At 39.7% G+C, this 19,023-nt stretch overlaps 1 protein-coding gene across 2 annotated transcripts in view; it reads right to left on the reverse strand.

The window, feature by feature from the left end:
- Positions 1–567: 567 nt before the first annotated feature.
- The window catches only part of MOBP (myelin associated oligodendrocyte basic protein), a 43,956-nt gene continuing 25,500 nt past the window's right edge, over positions 568–19,023 (reverse strand). For both annotated transcript variants that reach the window (XM_034662199.1, XM_034662200.1), the window contains exons 4-6: positions 13,528–13,747; positions 2,600–2,683; positions 568–2,487 (exon numbers count right to left, since the gene is read on the reverse strand). In XM_034662199.1, the coding sequence (XP_034518090.1) occupies positions 13,708–13,747 (40 nt within the window). In that variant the 3' untranslated portion in view covers positions 568–2,487; positions 2,600–2,683; positions 13,528–13,707. The remainder of the gene's footprint in view (positions 2,488–2,599; positions 2,684–13,527; positions 13,748–19,023) is intronic.

A 19,023-nucleotide genomic window follows, 5' to 3' on the forward strand; every position in this document is an offset into this window, starting at 1 on the left:
CCCAATTTGATTTGATTTGATTTTTCCTTTATATTTGTTCTTTCACTAGGGCCTTTGTATATCTATAGAGCAGAATTTTTAGGAAAAAAACTGCATTTCATGGCTGTGGGTGCAAGTGGGTACACTGACTTACAAGAACCAGCTGCATTCATTCACTCCCAATTCAGCACTCAGTGACATCAAGCCCACAGTGTGCAATCAGCCATAGTGGAAGGGTTTACACCATGGAACTTGGCAAATACTATAAATTAGGACTTTCCACCCAAAGAGCTGGTTGTTAAGCATTTACCAGGACAACTCTGGGTTCAGCTTTGGGACAACGCAGTTTTCCCCAAACCAGTCAAAATGTCAGAACATAAAATCAATTAACATACAGAATTATCAGAGTTAATATGCCAAACATTATAGTCAAGGATCCCCACTTGAGAAGTTTACATAGAATAACATTTGGAGCTTTATGTAATTTTTGCAATATTCATGGCATAGTGTTTCCCAAGACCAACTCTAAGAAGACAAAATAATTATAATAATAATAATACAATTGGAGTATAGTACATTTTAGTTACAATATCCATTTAGTTATCCACCAGTTTCAAGTAATTTCCAGATATTTTTGATCCATCCCCAGGGGTTTTATTTCAGACAACACAGAGAATTCAGTAATTTCTAGTTATTAACATTTCTGTGGTAATATCCAATTTTTTATATGAATCAATATACACCATGCTCTTTCCTTCTCAATTTTGCACTCTATAATAACTGTACCTTCTGGGTGATATGGAAGATAGAGCCAAGGAAGCTCTGAGTATGAGGCCTGGCTTTGCCAAAATCTGAAATGGGCTAAAGGAATTTTAAGTTTCCTTATTGGGTCTGAGTGGGGCTGGCCCACTAATTTGTTTTTTCTAGTGGTCTGTCATGGTGCCCCTGGGGTCATTCCCAACAATGCAATGACCTCACATATCTCACGGTTAAAAAGTGTTCATAGTAGAGGTTCTCATTTTGTTGTTCACTTAGCACCTGAGTTTAGGCAGGAGAAACATTTCTACCTGAGGGCTCTGTGTAGTTCAATTCCCCTGCCTTTTTATTGCCACTTGCCCAGAGAAGTGGCCTCCCCAAGTGAGGAAGCCAAATGCTCTGACTTCTCCTTCCAGCTGCCTTGGGAGTACTTGGCCTGATTCTGCTTTGCAGAGGAATGGCCTTCTGAGCTGGATCTTACCTGAGTCTAATGTTTTTCCTCCCTACTCTCTGGTCTCCCTCTTCCCCCAGCCCTACACCTCGAGCAGACTTCCTCTGGCATTGCCCCATATCCCCACTTGCCTTTTAAACTTGGCTGGGTCTGGCTGTGCTCACTCAAGGACACAGAGCCACAGACTTGGTGGAGCTTCAGGCATCTGCCTGTGCTTGGCTACCCAAACCCCAGCACAAGACTGCTTCGGATGCCCTCGCTCTCCTGTACTCTGAGTTTCCCTCTAATAACACTGCCCATTTTACATCCCTCCACATTCTACAACATTCCATTATCTTCTACTGTGCTTTCCTACCTATTACTACAGGAAGGTTGGGAGGGATGGTGTATTCTAACTCTACACCTTTGTCCACATGTCAAAAACCTGCTGAAGCCACAACCCAGGTCCCAAATGAGCAAGTGCTCTGTTTTCTTAAGACTTGTAACCTTGGAGAGACCCTAGGCTGATCATTAGTCTCCCACTTATCCCTCCAAACTCATGTGTGTCTGGCTAATATTGTTGATCGTTTCTATATAGCTTTTAATTTGTTATTTCTTCAAACCAGGAATAATTTCAAATCTTCCTTTTGACTTCCAGGGGGATAGATATTTCTTGGATAAGCTTTCATTTTGTTGTCATTTTTTAATTCTATTCCATTATAGAGAGCGTTTGAGATGTCATGGTTTCTGCTTATTGGGCAATTATAGTACTGTGGGTCATTAAAATGTATGCATAGGGCATCAGATTGCATTTACCATCTACTATTTGCTTTTTATATTCCTCATTTGTCTTACAAATTTGTCTACCTGGTGTAGGTATATATGATTTATTTGTTTTAACTGCTGTTAAGGATTTTATTTATGAATATACCATTGTTGATTTACTCATTCTATTAGTGGATTTTTTATTAATTCTTTCTCTTTCTCTTTTTTTCCAATGGCAAAGAATTCTTCACTGAATAGATGTATGTGCGCCTCTTTTTCCTATGAACTCAAGTTTTCTCCAGGATCAGTACCTAAATTATAATTGTTTGATCATAAGTTATATAATATCCTGTTTTGCTAACCTCTCCAGATTGCACCCCAGAAGAGTTATAATAGTTTCTAAATTTTTAGCAGGGGTTTATCAGAATTTTCCCCAAATCTTTGCCAACACTTGATAATTTTTTATTTTTGCCATTATGATGGTTATACAACCATATCTTTTTGTGTGTGCATCTCTGAAGAAAAATATATATCTTCAGATTGAAGAAACTTGAGTCCTAAGAAAATAAATAAAAATAAGTCTATACTTAGTGACATCATACTGAAAATTCAGAAAATGAAAGACAAAAATAAAAATCTTAATCCAAGGGAAAATAACAATTTACTTACAATGGAAGAACAAGTAAACTGACAACATATTTCTCATTGGCAGTGACAGAGGTCAGAAGACAATAGGGTGGTATCTTCACAAGGCTGTTGGGGGAAGAAAAACCTGTCACATTAGAACTCTATGTTATTCTCCCAGGGCTTGTATCTGCACATCCGGAATTGGCCTCCCCCACCTTCTTCAGAAACAGATACCTCCCCTTGACTGAAAGGTTGGGTAGTTGTCTGAAGCTGGGCAAATCTTAGAGCCTCATGCCATCTGGTCACATGACTGGTTCAAAGACTAGGTATATAAACAAAGAAAGAAAGAGCTCTCTTTCCATGCATCCTCCTCCTTTTGGTCTGTTCCATCTAAGAGTACTGAGAGGAAGTTTTTGAGGGAGAGAAAGAGAGAGGCAATTTAAAAGGTTCTAGTCAGAGTTCATTTTTTAACTGACTGGCGGTAAAGGAGTAGTAGAGTGCAGGTAGGATGTATGGACAGGAAAAATGTAACCCAACCTGTATGAGAGATGGGAGACAGAGGCAACCAAAAAACAGCACCAGGTGAAAGCACTGACCATCAATGGATGAACTTAAATTGGCCCCACCTACCAAAAATTAACCCAGGAAACAGAGCATCTCAATGTGTGCATACTCCCTCCACAAGCACAGAAACTGTAAATTTGATATCCTTGTATTGTACATCTATGTTCTTTTATTCAAACTAAAGACAACATAGTCCATTTAAATCACAAAATTTTAGATCTGGAAATTTTCTTAAAGGTACCCTTTCTTTGTACAGATGGGTGAATCAAAAACCACAGATTAAGGTGCTTAGAGTAACATAGCTGGGTAGTGACAGGCATAGAGACAGAATTTGGATTTCCTAACCCCCAAGTCACTTCTTCTCCTAGTCACACCACCTCTGCACCCATATGGACTAAATTTTTGAAGTGGCTTTCCTAATGTGCCTGGTATAATTCTCTGTATGTACTAGGCATGTTCTAAATGCTGGCTATTCGCTATGTCCTTCTTTTCTTTTCCCATGTCTCTCCATTTTTCCTCTGCTAGAAAGCTCTTGGGTTTAATGTTAAAGCTGACGTCCTACAACCCTGCCATTAAGCTGAAGACCCCACCCTTGTGTATGAGGGCGTTTAGCCCATACCATCATTAATAGCCAAATGGAGTGGGAAAAGGTATCTTGGAGCAGATAGTACACTGATTTGGGAAAACCAAATGTGACCCAGGAATTTGGTGTGGACTCTGCTCCAACTCCTCCTTAAATTCATGCTCGACATGTTAAGGCATTTCAAAAAGAAAAAATCCTACTAAAAAAAAAAAGTGAAGCCTTCAAGAGGCACTGGAGCAGAGACTACCTCCACTTAATACTTAGATTTTGCCATCAAGTCTGCTTTATTCTCTTTTCAAAGTCTTTCTCTTCATATACCTTATTCCTTTGGAGTTTCTTTCCTGCCTCCTCTGTCCTGAACACCTCTTCCTTTGTCCAGAGCAATTTGCCTCCACCCCAAGATTGTAAACACCACTTGGCAAGACAAAGTGTTTTAGTTAGCCAAATATCTCATCTTTCTCAAGGCTGCCCCACCTTAGGGAGCTCAGTTTGTTCAGTCAGGGGTATGGATAGTGCATGCAAGGTTCTCTGCCAACAGTATGGGACTAACACATTCTTTTCTCAGTACAGTGTGACTCCAAGTATTGTCCTGTATCAATAAACAGGCCACCTAGACTTTATTTGATCACAATACTTAGGTTCCTGAAGTTCTATATGACTAAAAACAGGTAAGCTGACCTCTGTCAACTAGTGCTCTTTATAATATTACTTCTGAAAGTTTATTTCCATGTAAGTGTGCTGAATCTTTTAGACTCAAAAATTATATCTTTTTTGGTCTGCATTACAGCCCTGAGAAGGGAAGCTTGGCTTAAATGACTTGCCCAAAGTCATACAGCTAGTGAAAGACAAAGCCATGTCCCAGCTCAGTTTTTGTTATGCACATAAATGCTCTTTCCAGAATCCAGTGTTCTTTCCATTTTCCTGAAACTTTCTTTGAGCCACTACTTTGAACACCAACAATTGGAAAACTTACTAATTTACTATATTTGCTCCAACATGAATGTATTGAAATTTTGCAAAATAGCCAAGATATAGATAACAAGATAAGGAACATCAAGAAATTGAGTATAAAATAGAGCAAGCACTCACCAACACAAGGTATGTTCAATGCACCTGTGAGCCCTGGCTTCCAGGCCAGTATGGGTAGAGGAAATGGTAGCATACACTTGGATACACTCCATTATCCTCTGGAATAGTTGTGTGAGCTTGGTCTTTCTAAAGCTCCAATGGTTGGAAATTTCACTCTGAGACTTTACTTAATACTCAATAAATCTCTAAGTGATTTTTTTTCTCCAATATATTTTCATTGTTTATTCAATCAGCAAATATCAACCCTATTGGCCAGGGACACTCGTGATGAGCACACTTATCCCTGGACTCGAGTGCAGACACTTTTGTTTTGATCTCTTAGATACAAGGACAAAAGTGCTTAGTGCTCCTGGGTCCCAAGGAAGGAGGGCTCCTAAAAAACATGGATGAAGAACAAAGTTCAGGTAGTCCCCTAAAAATTTTAAGTAGGTACTCAGATTTTAAAACAAAATGAGTTCTATATCTAGGAAGAAAACAACACACACAAGCCTGATTTTTTCCCCCTGTATAAATAATGTCCTGGGATAAAGGCACCTCGGTGGCTCAGTCAGTTAAGCATCTACCTTTGGCTCAGGTTATGATCCCACAGTCCTGGGATCAAGCCCCGAATCAAGCTCCCTGCTCAGTGGGGAGTCTGCTTCTCCTTGTCCCTCTGCCTCTCCCCCAGCTTGTGCTCTCTTTCTCCCACTCTCTCAAATAGATAGATAGATGATGATGATGATGATGATGATGATGATGATAGATAGATAGATAGATGATAGATAGATAGATAGATAGATAGATAGATAGATAAAAAATAACAAATAATGTCCTGGGATAAACAGGTTGATGGCATAATGCAACCTTTATGAGAAAGTCACTATACAACATTGTTCTAAATCAGCTATATCCCAGAGAGGGTTAAAAATGTTCAGAACACAGAGCTGCCTTGAGAAGCAGCTATATGAAGATTTGCTGGGTGATATATGTAGACTAATGCTTTTCCATTTTCACAGCAACTTGAATTTTGCAAGTCAGAAGAGAGAGGAAATTGGAATGGCATGCCAACCAAATCTCCTTCTGTATGGCTAAGAGGCATCATTAGGTTTACTTACCTTCCACCTGCATATGATTTTGAGCAAGGGGAAGACAAGGAGTGGAAGGGAAAGAAACCACCTCTCCCAGGGCACATGAAGCAGCAGAAGAAAAGAAGCCACAAAAAGGAAAGACTCTCTCTCCCTCCCCTCTGCTACCCACATACACATTTGGTGCCAAATGCTCCCAGATCTTCCTTTGGACTCCACAGATTCTCTTCTTAGGACTCTAAGAGTTCACTGAAGTGAAACTTACACCAGAAGAAAGAGGTGGGTATCATATGAGAACCTAAGTTCAAGTATTTGACTAAGGACTTTTGGAGACATGAGAATGCAAGTATCAGCAAATTAAAACTGTAGGTGAAAGCAAGTTAAGGAGGTAGAAACAGCCATGACATAGCCATCCTAACTCAGATGAGCACATTTGCAAGGCATGGTGGCAGCTTGGCACCAAGCCATATGAGAAGGAGAGAAAAACTGGAATTGGAGGGAACTGGAGCCAGAATGAACTTGGCTTTGGGTCACCACCCCATCTGGATCATTCTTGGTCGCCTGACAGTGGGGATCTGCATAACTCAAAGTGCTGCTGGTTTGGGCAGAATCTCAGCAGCTGGGAGCAAATCTGGGGAGGACAGTGTGAAACCCAGAGCAATAAAAATGTATGAAGGCTTTTGGTAGCTCTGCTAGAAATCTAAAAACCAAGTTCTTTTGTGAATTTAAGTTGTAGGAAAACATATGACTGAGAAAGAGATGCAGGATGGAAGAAAGACAAGAGCTGGAGGACAGGAAGATGTAGCCATTGGAGGGGGTGGGATGGAGAGAAGGCTGTGGTCTCCTCGTGCCCCTGGCTGTCCCTGCCCTCCCAGCTCTACCTACTGAGATCAGCAAGAAAATCAGGAGAGATCCCAAGTCTCAGAAAATAGCTGTGGCTTAGGAAAATAATGGAGTCAAAGTTCTGAATAAATGTGCTCTGCAGCTGAAACCACTGTTCTTCATCTTTGCATCAGAGGAGAAAAATCATAGGGAAGGAAATTAACAGGATCATTTTAAAAATAAGAGTTAGTTGGCAGATTACCACAGTAAGAAGATAAAGAGTCAGGGAAATCAGATGGTACCAAAATCCACATTAACAAGAGGTGAAGAAAACAGACACCATTTATATTCCAAGCCAAATAATGAGGTGTCAACAAGGCATCAGCTGGAAGACAAAAGTTGGAAAATAATTCTTTTTTTTTTAACTGCTTGTAGCCAAAGCGCTAGTTGAAAATTAAAGACAAAATCTTGCAGCTGGCAGTAGAAATCCATAATGATCTCCATCAGCAGAAAACTAAGATTCTGTTAAAGGGTCTGACTCAGAAGGTTTATAAGCCACAGAGAAAGAACAGAGGCTGTCAGCTGCAGAAGGGGATGTTCACAGGGAATTCAAGAAATGGGGAGTGAACATAGTGAAAATAGATTGTGTAGAAATCTATTGGATCACCATGTGCGAGTAAAGAAAGCCTAAGATACCAGACTTTTTGATGCATTAAGATTTATTCCTGGATGGAAAAGAGATGTTGCCTTCCTGAGACAGAAATTGCAAATAGCAAATCCAGAGAGCGGTGTACTTCAGAGATTTCAGACATAAAACCAAATCCAGGAAGATCACTAAACAACTCCTACCATTAAGAGGTCTGGGAAGCCAGGCTGGTTCCCATGGGACACTACCTATGCGTACTGGGGCAGTCTGCTCCCCACTGTGCTATTCACTTTTTTCCTGCTATGGAGGAAGCATGCCTGGAAGCGAATTAGCTGTGAATGGGCTGCCACCCAGGTAGGGTAACCTGTGAGGTGTCAGGAAAAACTTTACCCCTAATCTTTGTGCACATGTAATTTAATTGATGAAAAGTTGCCAGAATGTCTACTGAGTCTTGCACCCACTGAATGACAGACTACCCAACCCTCTACAATGGTGGGCACAACAGGAATATCTCCATTTCAGCATTAATCAGATTTGCCTAGAGGTCAACAGGGGGCTGAGCATGGACCATCACCTGTGCCAAAGGACCATTTCCAGTATGTGATAATATATCTGGCCCTAATACAGGCCCTAGTGTGGCTTCATTAACAAAGACTGAGCCCAAAATCTCTTACTTTCTGCAGTGAGGACTAGTTTGGGTAATGCTGATGCAAATAACTTCCTATCTTTATCAGGAATATCTGTCATTAATTCAACAGATGAAAGACTTCCAACTGCCATCACCACCTGCTCAAATATGGACCCAGACACTCCCAACCTTTCCTCTTGGTGAGCCTATACCTCCTAACGAAAGGAAATCTTGGAAACCTAGACCCTCTTGCTGTAAAAATACCTTCGTTCTAGGCCTAATTACTTGAAATTATCTGCCTTTCTCTCTACAAAGTATTTATAGCCTTGGGTTCTAGAGAGGAGTGCACCATCCTCTCCAGATACCACCACTGGGCCGCACAGTCTTCCAGCCTCAGGTTATGAATGGACTTTTAGGACAGTTCATGTGCTTCAAAATCCAATACAAATATTATTTTGGTACTTAAATTTAACACTTTTTTATTTTTATTTTTATTTATTTATTTATTTTTTATTTTTTAAGATTTTATTTATTTATTTGACAGAGATAGAGACAGCCAGCGAGAGAGGGAACACAAGCAGGGGGAGTGGGAGAGGAAGAAGCAGGCTCATAGCAGAGGAGCCTGATGTGGGGCTTGATCCCATAACGCCGGGATCACGCCCTGAGCCGAAGGCAGACGCTTAACCGCTGTGCCACCCAGGCGCCCCAACACTTTTTTAGAACTGAGTTCTATTGTTCTGAGATCTTTTTGAACCAAATGCCTCAAATCTGATAGATATTTGATTTGCTATGAATACCACCACTTACAACTATAGCCTCCCATTTTTTCCACTTTCTGCAAGCCTATTTTATGTATTATTAATATAGCTTATTTAGGTAATATAGCTTATGCAACAGAAATGGATTTTTAGTACCATGTTGAATATAATACTTCTATATAAATTTGTTTAAAAATAAAGTATACAATGGACTATTAGCCATCAAAAAGAACGATTTCTCAACATTTGCTGCAACATGGACGGGACTGGAGGATATAATGCTAAACGAAATAAGTCAAGCAGAGAAAGACAATTATCATATGGTTTCACTCATTTATGGAACATAAGAAGTAGGGAGATCAGTAGGAGAGGAAAGTTAAGAAGAAAAGGGGGGGTAAACAGAAGGGGGAATGAACCATGAGAGACTATGGACTCTGGGAAACAAACTGAGGGCTTCAGAGGGGAGGGGGTGGGAGAATAGGATAAGCTGGTGATGGGTATTAAGGAGGGCATGTATTGCATGGTGCACTGGGTGTTATACACAAGTATGAATCATGGAACTTTACATCAATGTACTGTATGTGTACTACATGTACTGTATGGTGACTAACAAAATATAATAAAAATATAATAAAAATATTATAAAAAATAAAGTATAGATATAATTATCAGGACTGTTTGCTAATCTATGTACTTTTGCTCATCCATGCTTTGGATAAACCTAGTCAGTTGATCATAAGTCAAAACACTCAACTTGGTGGTGAGTGACTTCTTGCCTAGGGGGAAATAAGTAGTCACTGAAACACCAGTTAAGTAAACCCAAACCTATGATGTAATGCCAAATAGTACACTCGTTGATTCAATAAATCATTTAGAAAATCACTAGTATAAGTATTATACCAGTATTTGCTCTCAGTCATGACAGTGGAGATTGTCAGACTCTTTTACCTCAGTGGAACCCTTCATCTATATAAAATTAGAAGTCAGCATAGACCCTAAATGCTGTCTTAGTTAATGTGGAGCTGCAGCTTGGAGGCTTGTTGGCTCCATCTCCCTCTCATCTTATGATATGGTACCTCAAGTGCCCCAGGGCTCCACCAATCTCAGTTTGGAAACTTCTAGGTTGCAGCATGATAGCAAAAAGGCCAAAGTCATGTTTTTAGTGGTCATGGCAGCCATGGCCAACCTCTCCCATTTACAAACCCAAAACACCATGTAGTATAGAATGGATGTATACTTGATATTTAATGGAAAGAAGTTATTTTTATCACTATACTTAACCAACACTCCTGTAAGTGTGTGCTTACGTTACAAACAAGAGTGAGTATGCAAAATCTCTCCAAGTTATAATTGTACACTCTACTGTTGGGTTAACAGAATCATCTTTGTCCATTAAGAACACTTCATTTTGTTTAAGCAGAGATAATAAGTACCTGTTAATGGTGTTATTAGTGGGTTTGAGACATATGCTATGGAGTCAGTCCAGACGCCCTCTCAGGACCTGGAAGGCCTGAGTTTCCACATTTCTCTGGTGTTGGAACATAGTCCAGATGGACATTGAACAAATTACTGTCTGGGAGCACAGTCCCATCTCACTGTGATTTGTCAGAATTTTTGCAGCTTCCCATAGTGAAATCTTCCTTGTAATTCTTTATTCCTTGAGAAGATTAGACTCTGCCTTTCTTTCTCTAATTCTTTCATCTTCCATCTGAGACCATATAGGACTTAAGTTTAGATCTGAGATTTATATCTAAATATGAAATTGTAGGCAACCAATTAGCGGCAAAATGTTGCCTTGAATTGTTAGTTAATTAATTAAATTCCTCTGGAGAAAGGGTTTTTTTTTTTTTTAAGAAGATTTCAAAGATCTGAAATGAAGTGATTTTTTTTTTATAATCCTCTCCACTGTCCTTATATCTCTGATCCCCAACACCACCAACTACCCCATCATGAACAGGTCACTTCACCTCCGACATCAAGAGAAAACCAAAGCCACAAGCTACTGCCACTGACCCTGCAAACCCATCAAAATCTACACCCTCCTTTCTTCCTTCCCCCTTTTCCACCGAAAAGGAACCCCTACTCTATGCCTGATCCCCTCACTTGTGCCTCAGATTCCCCCTCCCACTTCCTCCATTCTTGACTCCCTCAACATCTCCTCCTCCTTTTCACACCCACTCTGCTGCTTCCTTTCCAGCAAACTTCACTATGCTCAAGCATCTCCTGAGTTCACAGAACACCCCAGCTACTGGACTATCTTCTGCTTCCCTTCATGGTCAAATTCCTGTTCCTCACCTCCTATTTACTCCAAGAGTAAATGTCCCTAAAATGTCACCAATAGTTCCTTATTGCTAAATACAATAGATACCATTGACTTCTCGAAAGTACCTAAACTTTTGAAAAATTATTCCTATTTAAAGAACAACAAGCAAACATCTATTCAGTCAACAAGTGTTTATTGAGTTCTTCCTAATGTTGGAAACTGAAGATGTAGCAGGAAACAGGTGTTGATCATCGAGGTTACATTAAGGGCAGGAGAGCCAAGCAATAAACAAGTAAATAAGTGAACAAGATAGTTCCCAAGTGTTATAAGTGCTGTGAAGACAAACACAACTAACAAATCTAAAGTGTTGGAATAGAGAGTAACTATGGAAACCACAGTGAGTTTCCAAGGGAAACATCTCTGAGATGATATTTGAGCTGAAGTCACCACTGCAAAGATCTTGGACAAGAGCATCACAGGCAGAGTGAATAGCAAGAACAGAGCCCTGAACGAGCACAAGCACTGAGTAGCTATGACAACGTATTGTTTATACATACAAAAGGAGAGAACAGAAAGAAGACAGGAAAGTGTTGTCTTGCTGAATAAGGAAAGGGCTTCTGAATCTCGAATGGGGTAGATGAAACCTGGAAGGGCAATAAGCTTTGTATCCTCAGGGCTCTAGCTCCCCTCCACTGTCCTCCTAAGTAGAAAAGTGTTGGAGGGGTTGAGGAGGAGTAGGACTTGAATGTACTGCCTTTATTTCTCACCCTTTGGCCCCAACTTTAAAGCCAACAAACAAATCAGCCAAGCTTGGGCTTACAACAAGCTGAGATAGCTTCTGGCGTGGACCCCGCTAGAGCTTCAAGAGAGATGAGCCCACTCCAACCCCTCTCCTTCCATCCCCCAACTCTGAGATGAGTAGGAAAAGTGGTCCAAGAGGGGCTTCTGAAAGGCTGCTGCTGGGCAAACAGTGGAACCCTAAGTCAAGGTCAGCCCCCTGAATCGAGTCTATTGGTGTGTGGTCTTCACATGTGATCAGTTTCAGTGGTCAGAGTCCTCTGTGGGGGAATGGAATTGAGTGAGACTTGGAGGAGCTTTCCAGGATTTGTGCCTGGGAAAGAAAATGAGAGCCCAAAACTATTCCCCCAAAGCAAAGTTCCCCAACACATACACAAACACACACAACAATCCACAGGAGGGCAAGATGATCTGAGAGTCCTCCATTTAACCCAGGGGCAACCCCCCACCAAATGTGTGTATGTGTGTGTAGGGATGTGGTCTAACCAGGGCAGAGTCAGGGGATTAGTTCCTATTCCCCTGACTGAGAGCCCATACTCAGGTTAAAGTTCTTCCCAAGAGTCTAGGGCTATGGATAGTGAGAGCAAATCAGAGATGAGGTCAACTCCTAACCTTACTCCATTATAATTGGGTTCAGACCTGCACATATAATGGGTTAACCTCCTACACAAGGAGGGAAGTCTTGGACTGCTTATCTACCCTAACTTGCCTCTTCCCCACTCTCATCCTCCCCTTAATTCTCCTTTCCCCAAGGCCAAGCTCCTCTCCTAGTTTGCCTGATCCCACTATAGTCTGTGGAGGCACCAACCAAGGACAACATAGAGGAACCAGGATTCAGCTCCTCTCAGGAATTTGGGGCACTATGGTCTGGAAATAGCAACTCTCTGAGTACCCCTTCTGGTCCTATGAAGGGCCCTGGAGCCACCTGCCTGTGTCCTGAGGTGGGAACATGGAAGAGCAGCATCTCTGCCTCACAGATGGGCCCTCTCAGCAGCCTTGTCTCCAGGAGGCTTCAGGAGAAGGGCAAGGAGTAAGGCATTGAGTAAGCCTAGATAACTTGCCCAAGGTTACAACTAATTGAAGCAATTAATTCTGGAGTTGGAACTGTCCAGATGGGTTGGATAAGGCTCAAAGGCAGTGCCTTAGAATATTTGCTCTCACCCAGGCAGAGACCAGAAGACATTCACAAATCCCTGTGTGAGGTTGGAGACAGGGGCCTGGGGAGTGGGAGGGAGCTACTTCTTCATGACTTTATTCTCAGCTCTGACACAGCACATTGGCTGCATCTAACATTTGGATTTAGACAACTCCTACCCTACCTGGGAATTTCTTTGCATGTCTGGTTCATCTGCTAGCCTAATATCTTACTCAAAAGAACTTGGATCTTCGCCAGAGCCAACTGTGCGTCTGACTATGTGCTAGTATAGGGAACTGATTAAGGATGTCAAATGGAAACCAAATGGCACAGGGAAAGAGAGGAACCAGGCAGAGGATTAGTTACAAAGAAGAAGGTCAAGGATCAAATGTCAAACTAGGCAACAGGATGCCAAGGACAGAGGGGAACAGAGATTGGAGGACAACACAAGGGCTGGCACCTGAACATTCTGATTCAAAGACCCTGGAGGTCTGTGCATGTTCTGGGAAAGAAAGAACTGCAGCTGAGACCAAAGAAGCCATGCACTGAGCTCTGGAGCCTAAGGGGCACTGCTGAGACCCACCAACTGGAGTATGACGCACAGAGATGCCCCCTCTCACCTCCAGGCAGGCTGCCCAGCAGCCCCGGCACCAAAGGAACTGTGGGCATTGGCAGTTGCCACATCAGCAGGTGTCTGCCCCTCCATCATGTTTGAAGCTGGATAACTTGCCCAAGGGCACGTGAGTCAAGAAGCAGTGAGTACAGGTCCTGAGGTGGTCCATTCGCTTGAAACTCCTCCCTCACTTTTTCCGTGGGGTGGGCTTGCTCTTCCTTTTCAATCTGGTTTACAAAGAGAAACAAAATCCACAGCATTTCTAAGTGATGAACACTCTTTCTGTGCTCAGTTAACATTATTGCGAATTTGTAGACTACCTTCAGGGTTATTATTTTTCTGGGAAATCTAGCCTTAGAATTCCTTTTCTTAACTTCCCAATTCTGGTAGTATCTGGCCAAAATAATACAATAACTTTTTCCTGGCTTAAGCATAGGAAAGATATTCTTTTGAAGTTCATCTATTTTTATGTACAAAAATTATTGTTTTTCTGTTTAATCATTGCAGATTATTTTAAGACACAGAAAAACACAAAGGAAATAAAGATACCACCCCACTCCTTAAAAAGAAAAAGGTAGTTTTACTGCCCATAGACATAAAGACATGATGTACACATACATACATTTAGGGTATTTGAAATCACATTATAAAATTGTGACCATATTGATGTGTTCCTATTTTGATGGGGAACAGGCTGTGTTCCGGAGATAAACAACACCCAGTAAAAACATAAATATGTGGCCCCAGACAACAGTTGCTTGCAAGCTTGCTCTCCATTGGAGGGATTGTATTATATTAGCCACAATTTATTTAGACAGCAGAACTCTATGTGACCACCTTGGAAATAAGGCCATGTCAAATAGTTTCAGAACATCATCAAAGCTCTTAATTTAAAAAACAAACAAGAAAAAAAACCCCAAGATACATGCATTAGGAATGCGCCATACTCTTAACACTGAAAACTAAACTTACGAGAAACACAGCTTTTCCTATAATTTGGGGAGGGGTGTTTAAAATTGAAATAAGATTCATATTCAGGTGTTAGCAATACCATTTTCCAAAACCCCAATATACATCAAGCTAACAGGGCTGGATACCAAGAAAAATAAAGAAGAAATACTTTTTTGAAGCTTATAGAATTGTAGCCTGATAAGTTTGGAACACATCCCCGGAAATTTGAGAAGAGAATCTTCTTACATTTTCTGGATTGCTTCCATGAACTCAGACGTGAAAGATTGTTCATAATAGAACTCCCCATAAATCATGCTAGATATGAAAACCTGGGTGCTGGCATTGACACAGAAGCCCACAGATCCCAGGCATCACCCTTTGCAGGTAGGACTGCAATCAGCCACTGTGGCATCTTAGATGGTGTGAACACCTTATTATCTAATTAGCCCTCCACTGGCAATGGCAGCCACATGGGTGTCACTAGGGGTGGCTAAATTGTGCAGTAATAGCCCATGACCTCAATTCAACCAGAAGAAAGCAACTGAGTTGGGGAGGATCTGCTAGTAGTCAGGATTAAATGACACAATGTATCTATCAAATAATAGTTCTAATAACATCCAGTTAACTAACAGTATAAGATGATGAACTATGCACTTTACATTAATAACTGATGAGGAAGATAATATCCTCATTTTACAAATGGGACAAATATAGCTTTAAAAGAACAACTTTGACAGACAGCAGAGCCCAGACTCAAACCTGATGTCAGAGTCTTTGCCCTTCCCACTGTGCCAGAATAAAATGAGGTTGTATTTATAGGTCTTATTCAGTCAATAACATCTGCCAAGCCCTGAGTCAGGCCCTGGATGAGTGTAAGAGTCCCAGGTCCTGACTCATGAACACTCCAGCAAGGGAGATGCACATTATTGTATCTGAAATGTAGTAGCAGAAGTACCAGACAAGACCAGGGGAGAGGTGGCCATCTGAGAGCAGGAAGTGTGAAGACTCTTAAGTCAAAGGGCTATGCCAAGTCTCCTTAGCAATGACAATATGATGATTCTGCAGACACAGGAGAGAAGGAGTTCTATGCCTACATGAAATACTCTGTACATCATCCCCAATGACCAACCCAAACAGGAAAATAACAGGTCATTATTACACGAAAGTCAAACCATAATGCCCTAGTCATCTTATTGTAGCACAACTTTGAGGGATGAAAATTATAAAGACTGTCCACATAGCAGGCCATCTAATTTGGGCTTTAACCTCCTTTAATGTTCCAGAAAGCCAATTTTGCAAGGACTTAATCTTGTTAAGATATTTCTCTAAGAAGAAAATGTTCTAAGTGAAGTAATAGTTTAAACCATATAAAAACTAGGAATGCATATTGAAAAAGAAAAAAAAAGCAGAAAAAAAATTCACAGACAACATGATTGTCAATGTAGAAAATCCCAGAGTCTGTCCCAAAAAAAAGCTAGACTGAGTTTGGCAAGATCACAAGATACATGATCAGTAGACAAAAATCAATTATATTTTATATATTGGCAGCAAACAATTGAAAATTGAAATTTTAAAAAGTACTATTTTAATAGTACTTGAAAGTATGAAGTGGTTTATTATAAAGCAAACAAAATATGTACAAGATCTATAGGCTGAAAATGCAAAACAAATAAAAAGGCCTAAATGAATGGACAGATATACCATGTTCATGGATTCAATATTGCCACAGTTCTCATCAAGTTGATTTATAAACTAAACAACCCCATTCAATTCTACCAGAATATATTGTATAAATTGACACAATGACCCTAAATTTTGTATGGAAAAGTAGAGGAACTAGAATAGTCACAATCAATTTCAAAAATAAAGAACAATGTTGGAGTATTCACACTTAACTGATTTCAATACTTACTATAAGGCTATAGCAATAAAGTTGGTAAAGGAAATATACATAAATTAACAGAACAGAATAGAAAGTCCAGAAATAAACACATACACTTAGTCAATCAATTTTTGACAAAGTTGGCAAAAGTAATTCAGTGGAGAATCTTCTCAACAAAAGGTGTTGGAACAACTGAATATCCACATGAAAAAAAAAATGAACCTCAATCCATACTTCACTCTGTTTACAAAATATTAATTCAAAATGGACAATAATGTAAATATAAACCTAAAGCTTTAGATTTCTAGAAGAAAACATAGGAGAAAATCTTTGTGACCTTGAGTTAGGCAAAGAATTCTTACATAAAATACAAAAAGCATGATCTTTAAAGGAAAAAATCAATAAATTGGACTTCATCAAAATTTAAAACTTTGGTTCTTCAAAAGACACTGTTATGAAAATGAGAAAGCAAGCCAAGCAAGCCCAAGACTGGGAGAAAATATTTGCAAAACATATATTTGGTAAATATATTAAATTTGTTATATTTGATTATACATTTAAAATATATCCAGATATATTTTTAAACTCCCAAAACACAATAATAAGAAAAATAACAACCCACTTTCTGAAATGGGCAAAAGATTGAGCACACACCCATCTTTGGTGGATGATGTATAAGTTCATTTAAAGATGCTCAACATCATTAGTCATTAAGAAAATACAAAATAAAAACTACAATGAGATAACACTACACATTTATTGGAATGGATAAAACTTTAAAAGCTGACAAAATGCAGAGTATCCCACATTGCTTATGGGAGTACAAAATATAGTATAACTACTCTCTAAAACAATTTAGAAGTTTCTTACATGTTTAAACATATACCTACCATATGGCCCAGCAATACCAGTTTTAATTATTTACTCAAGAAAAAAGAAAATTTACACTCACATGAATGTTTACAGCAGCTTTATTCATAATCACCAAAAACTGGAAACAATCTAAATACCCTTCAACTGGTTAATGAAAAACTATGATAGGTACATGCATATAATGGAATACTACTCAGCAATAAAAATGAAAAAACTGCTGATTCATGCAACAACATGGTTCAATCTCAAATGCATTATGCTGAGTTAAAGAAGCCAGACTCAAGAGGGTACATACTATACAATTCCATGTATATGACATTTTAGACTTCTAAGACAGAACTGTAGGGACAGAAAACAGATTGGTGGTTGTCAGGGGCTTGGGGATTGACTGCAAAGAGGAAGTATGAGGGAAATTTGGTGGGGGGAGGAGATGATGAAAATACCCAACATCTCAATGGTGATGATGGTTACATGATTGTATAGAACTGTATGCCAGAAAGGTCGAATGCTGCTGCATGCAAATTATATCTCAATAAACCTGATATATGTAGGGTATGTGTGTGGGGGGTTGTATTACATATATATGCATGACACTTTCAGGGTCCATGGCTTTCTCCTTTATCTGAATGCATGTAACTGAACTATAACTGCCCAAAAGTTAATAGTGTTAGGTGGTATGATGAACACAATCCTGGTTATACCCAACTACTACTGCCCTGATGTGTGTTATTTTCCAATGAGACCCAGCTGCCTGGAAACAGACATGGTGGAGATGGCTGGATTCATCCAAAGTTAGAGTTTTTCCGAAGATATGAGACAGATATTCAGAGGGTAGGGGGCTTTAGGGTGTTTTTGAAAGAGATTAAAATGTTGAGCCATGGCTTCTAATTTAGAGAGGGAGGAAAGTGAAGAAAAGAGTTTGAATAGACATTTTTTCAGAGAAGACAGACAGATGGCCAACGGGCACATGAAAAGATGTTCAACATCACTAATCATTAGAAAAATGCAAGTCATCAGAAAAATGCAAATCAAAAACACATGCGATATCATCAACACCTATTAGAATGGCTATTACCAAAAAGACTGGAAATAACAGGTGTTGGTAAAGATGTGGAGAACAGGCAACCCTTGTGCACTATTGGTAGGAATGTAAATTGGTGCAACCACTATGGAAAACAGTGTGGAGGTTCCTCAAAAAACTTAAAATAAAACAACTGTATGATCCAGCAATTTCATTTCTGATTATTTAGCCAAAGAAAATGAAAACACTAACTCAAAGAGATATATGCACCTCACTGTTCATTGCAGCATTACTTACAATAGCCAAGATATGGAAACAACTTAAGTGTCATCGATGGATGAATGGATAAGAAATTGTGGTTTATATATACAATGGAATATCATTCAGCCATAAAAAAAGAATGAGATCCTGTCATTTGCAACAACATGGATATTTAGGGCATTACACTAAGGAAAATAAGCCAGACAGAGAAAGAAAAATACCAAACTCATAGATAAAGACAATAGGTTGATGGTTGCCAAAGGTGGAGGGTGGGGAGTTGGGGGGGGGGTGAGTGAACTGTGTTTTTTTTAGTATAAATAAATTGAATAATATATAATAAAATACAATTCAATACTACACAATATAATAAATATAAAAATCAAACTGCCAGATGGAAAAAAGGAGTCTAATGAATGGAGAAAGAAAAACAAGGGTCAGAGCACTAGAGGTGCCTAGTGAAGTTTAAGAACAACTGCTGTGGGGACATTTGACAAAGCAAGCTGAAGAAAAGCAGA

Source organism: Ailuropoda melanoleuca, chromosome 6 (assembly GCF_002007445.2).
Source record: "Ailuropoda melanoleuca isolate Jingjing chromosome 6, ASM200744v2, whole genome shotgun sequence".
Taxonomy (NCBI): Eukaryota; Metazoa; Chordata; class Mammalia; order Carnivora; family Ursidae; genus Ailuropoda; species Ailuropoda melanoleuca.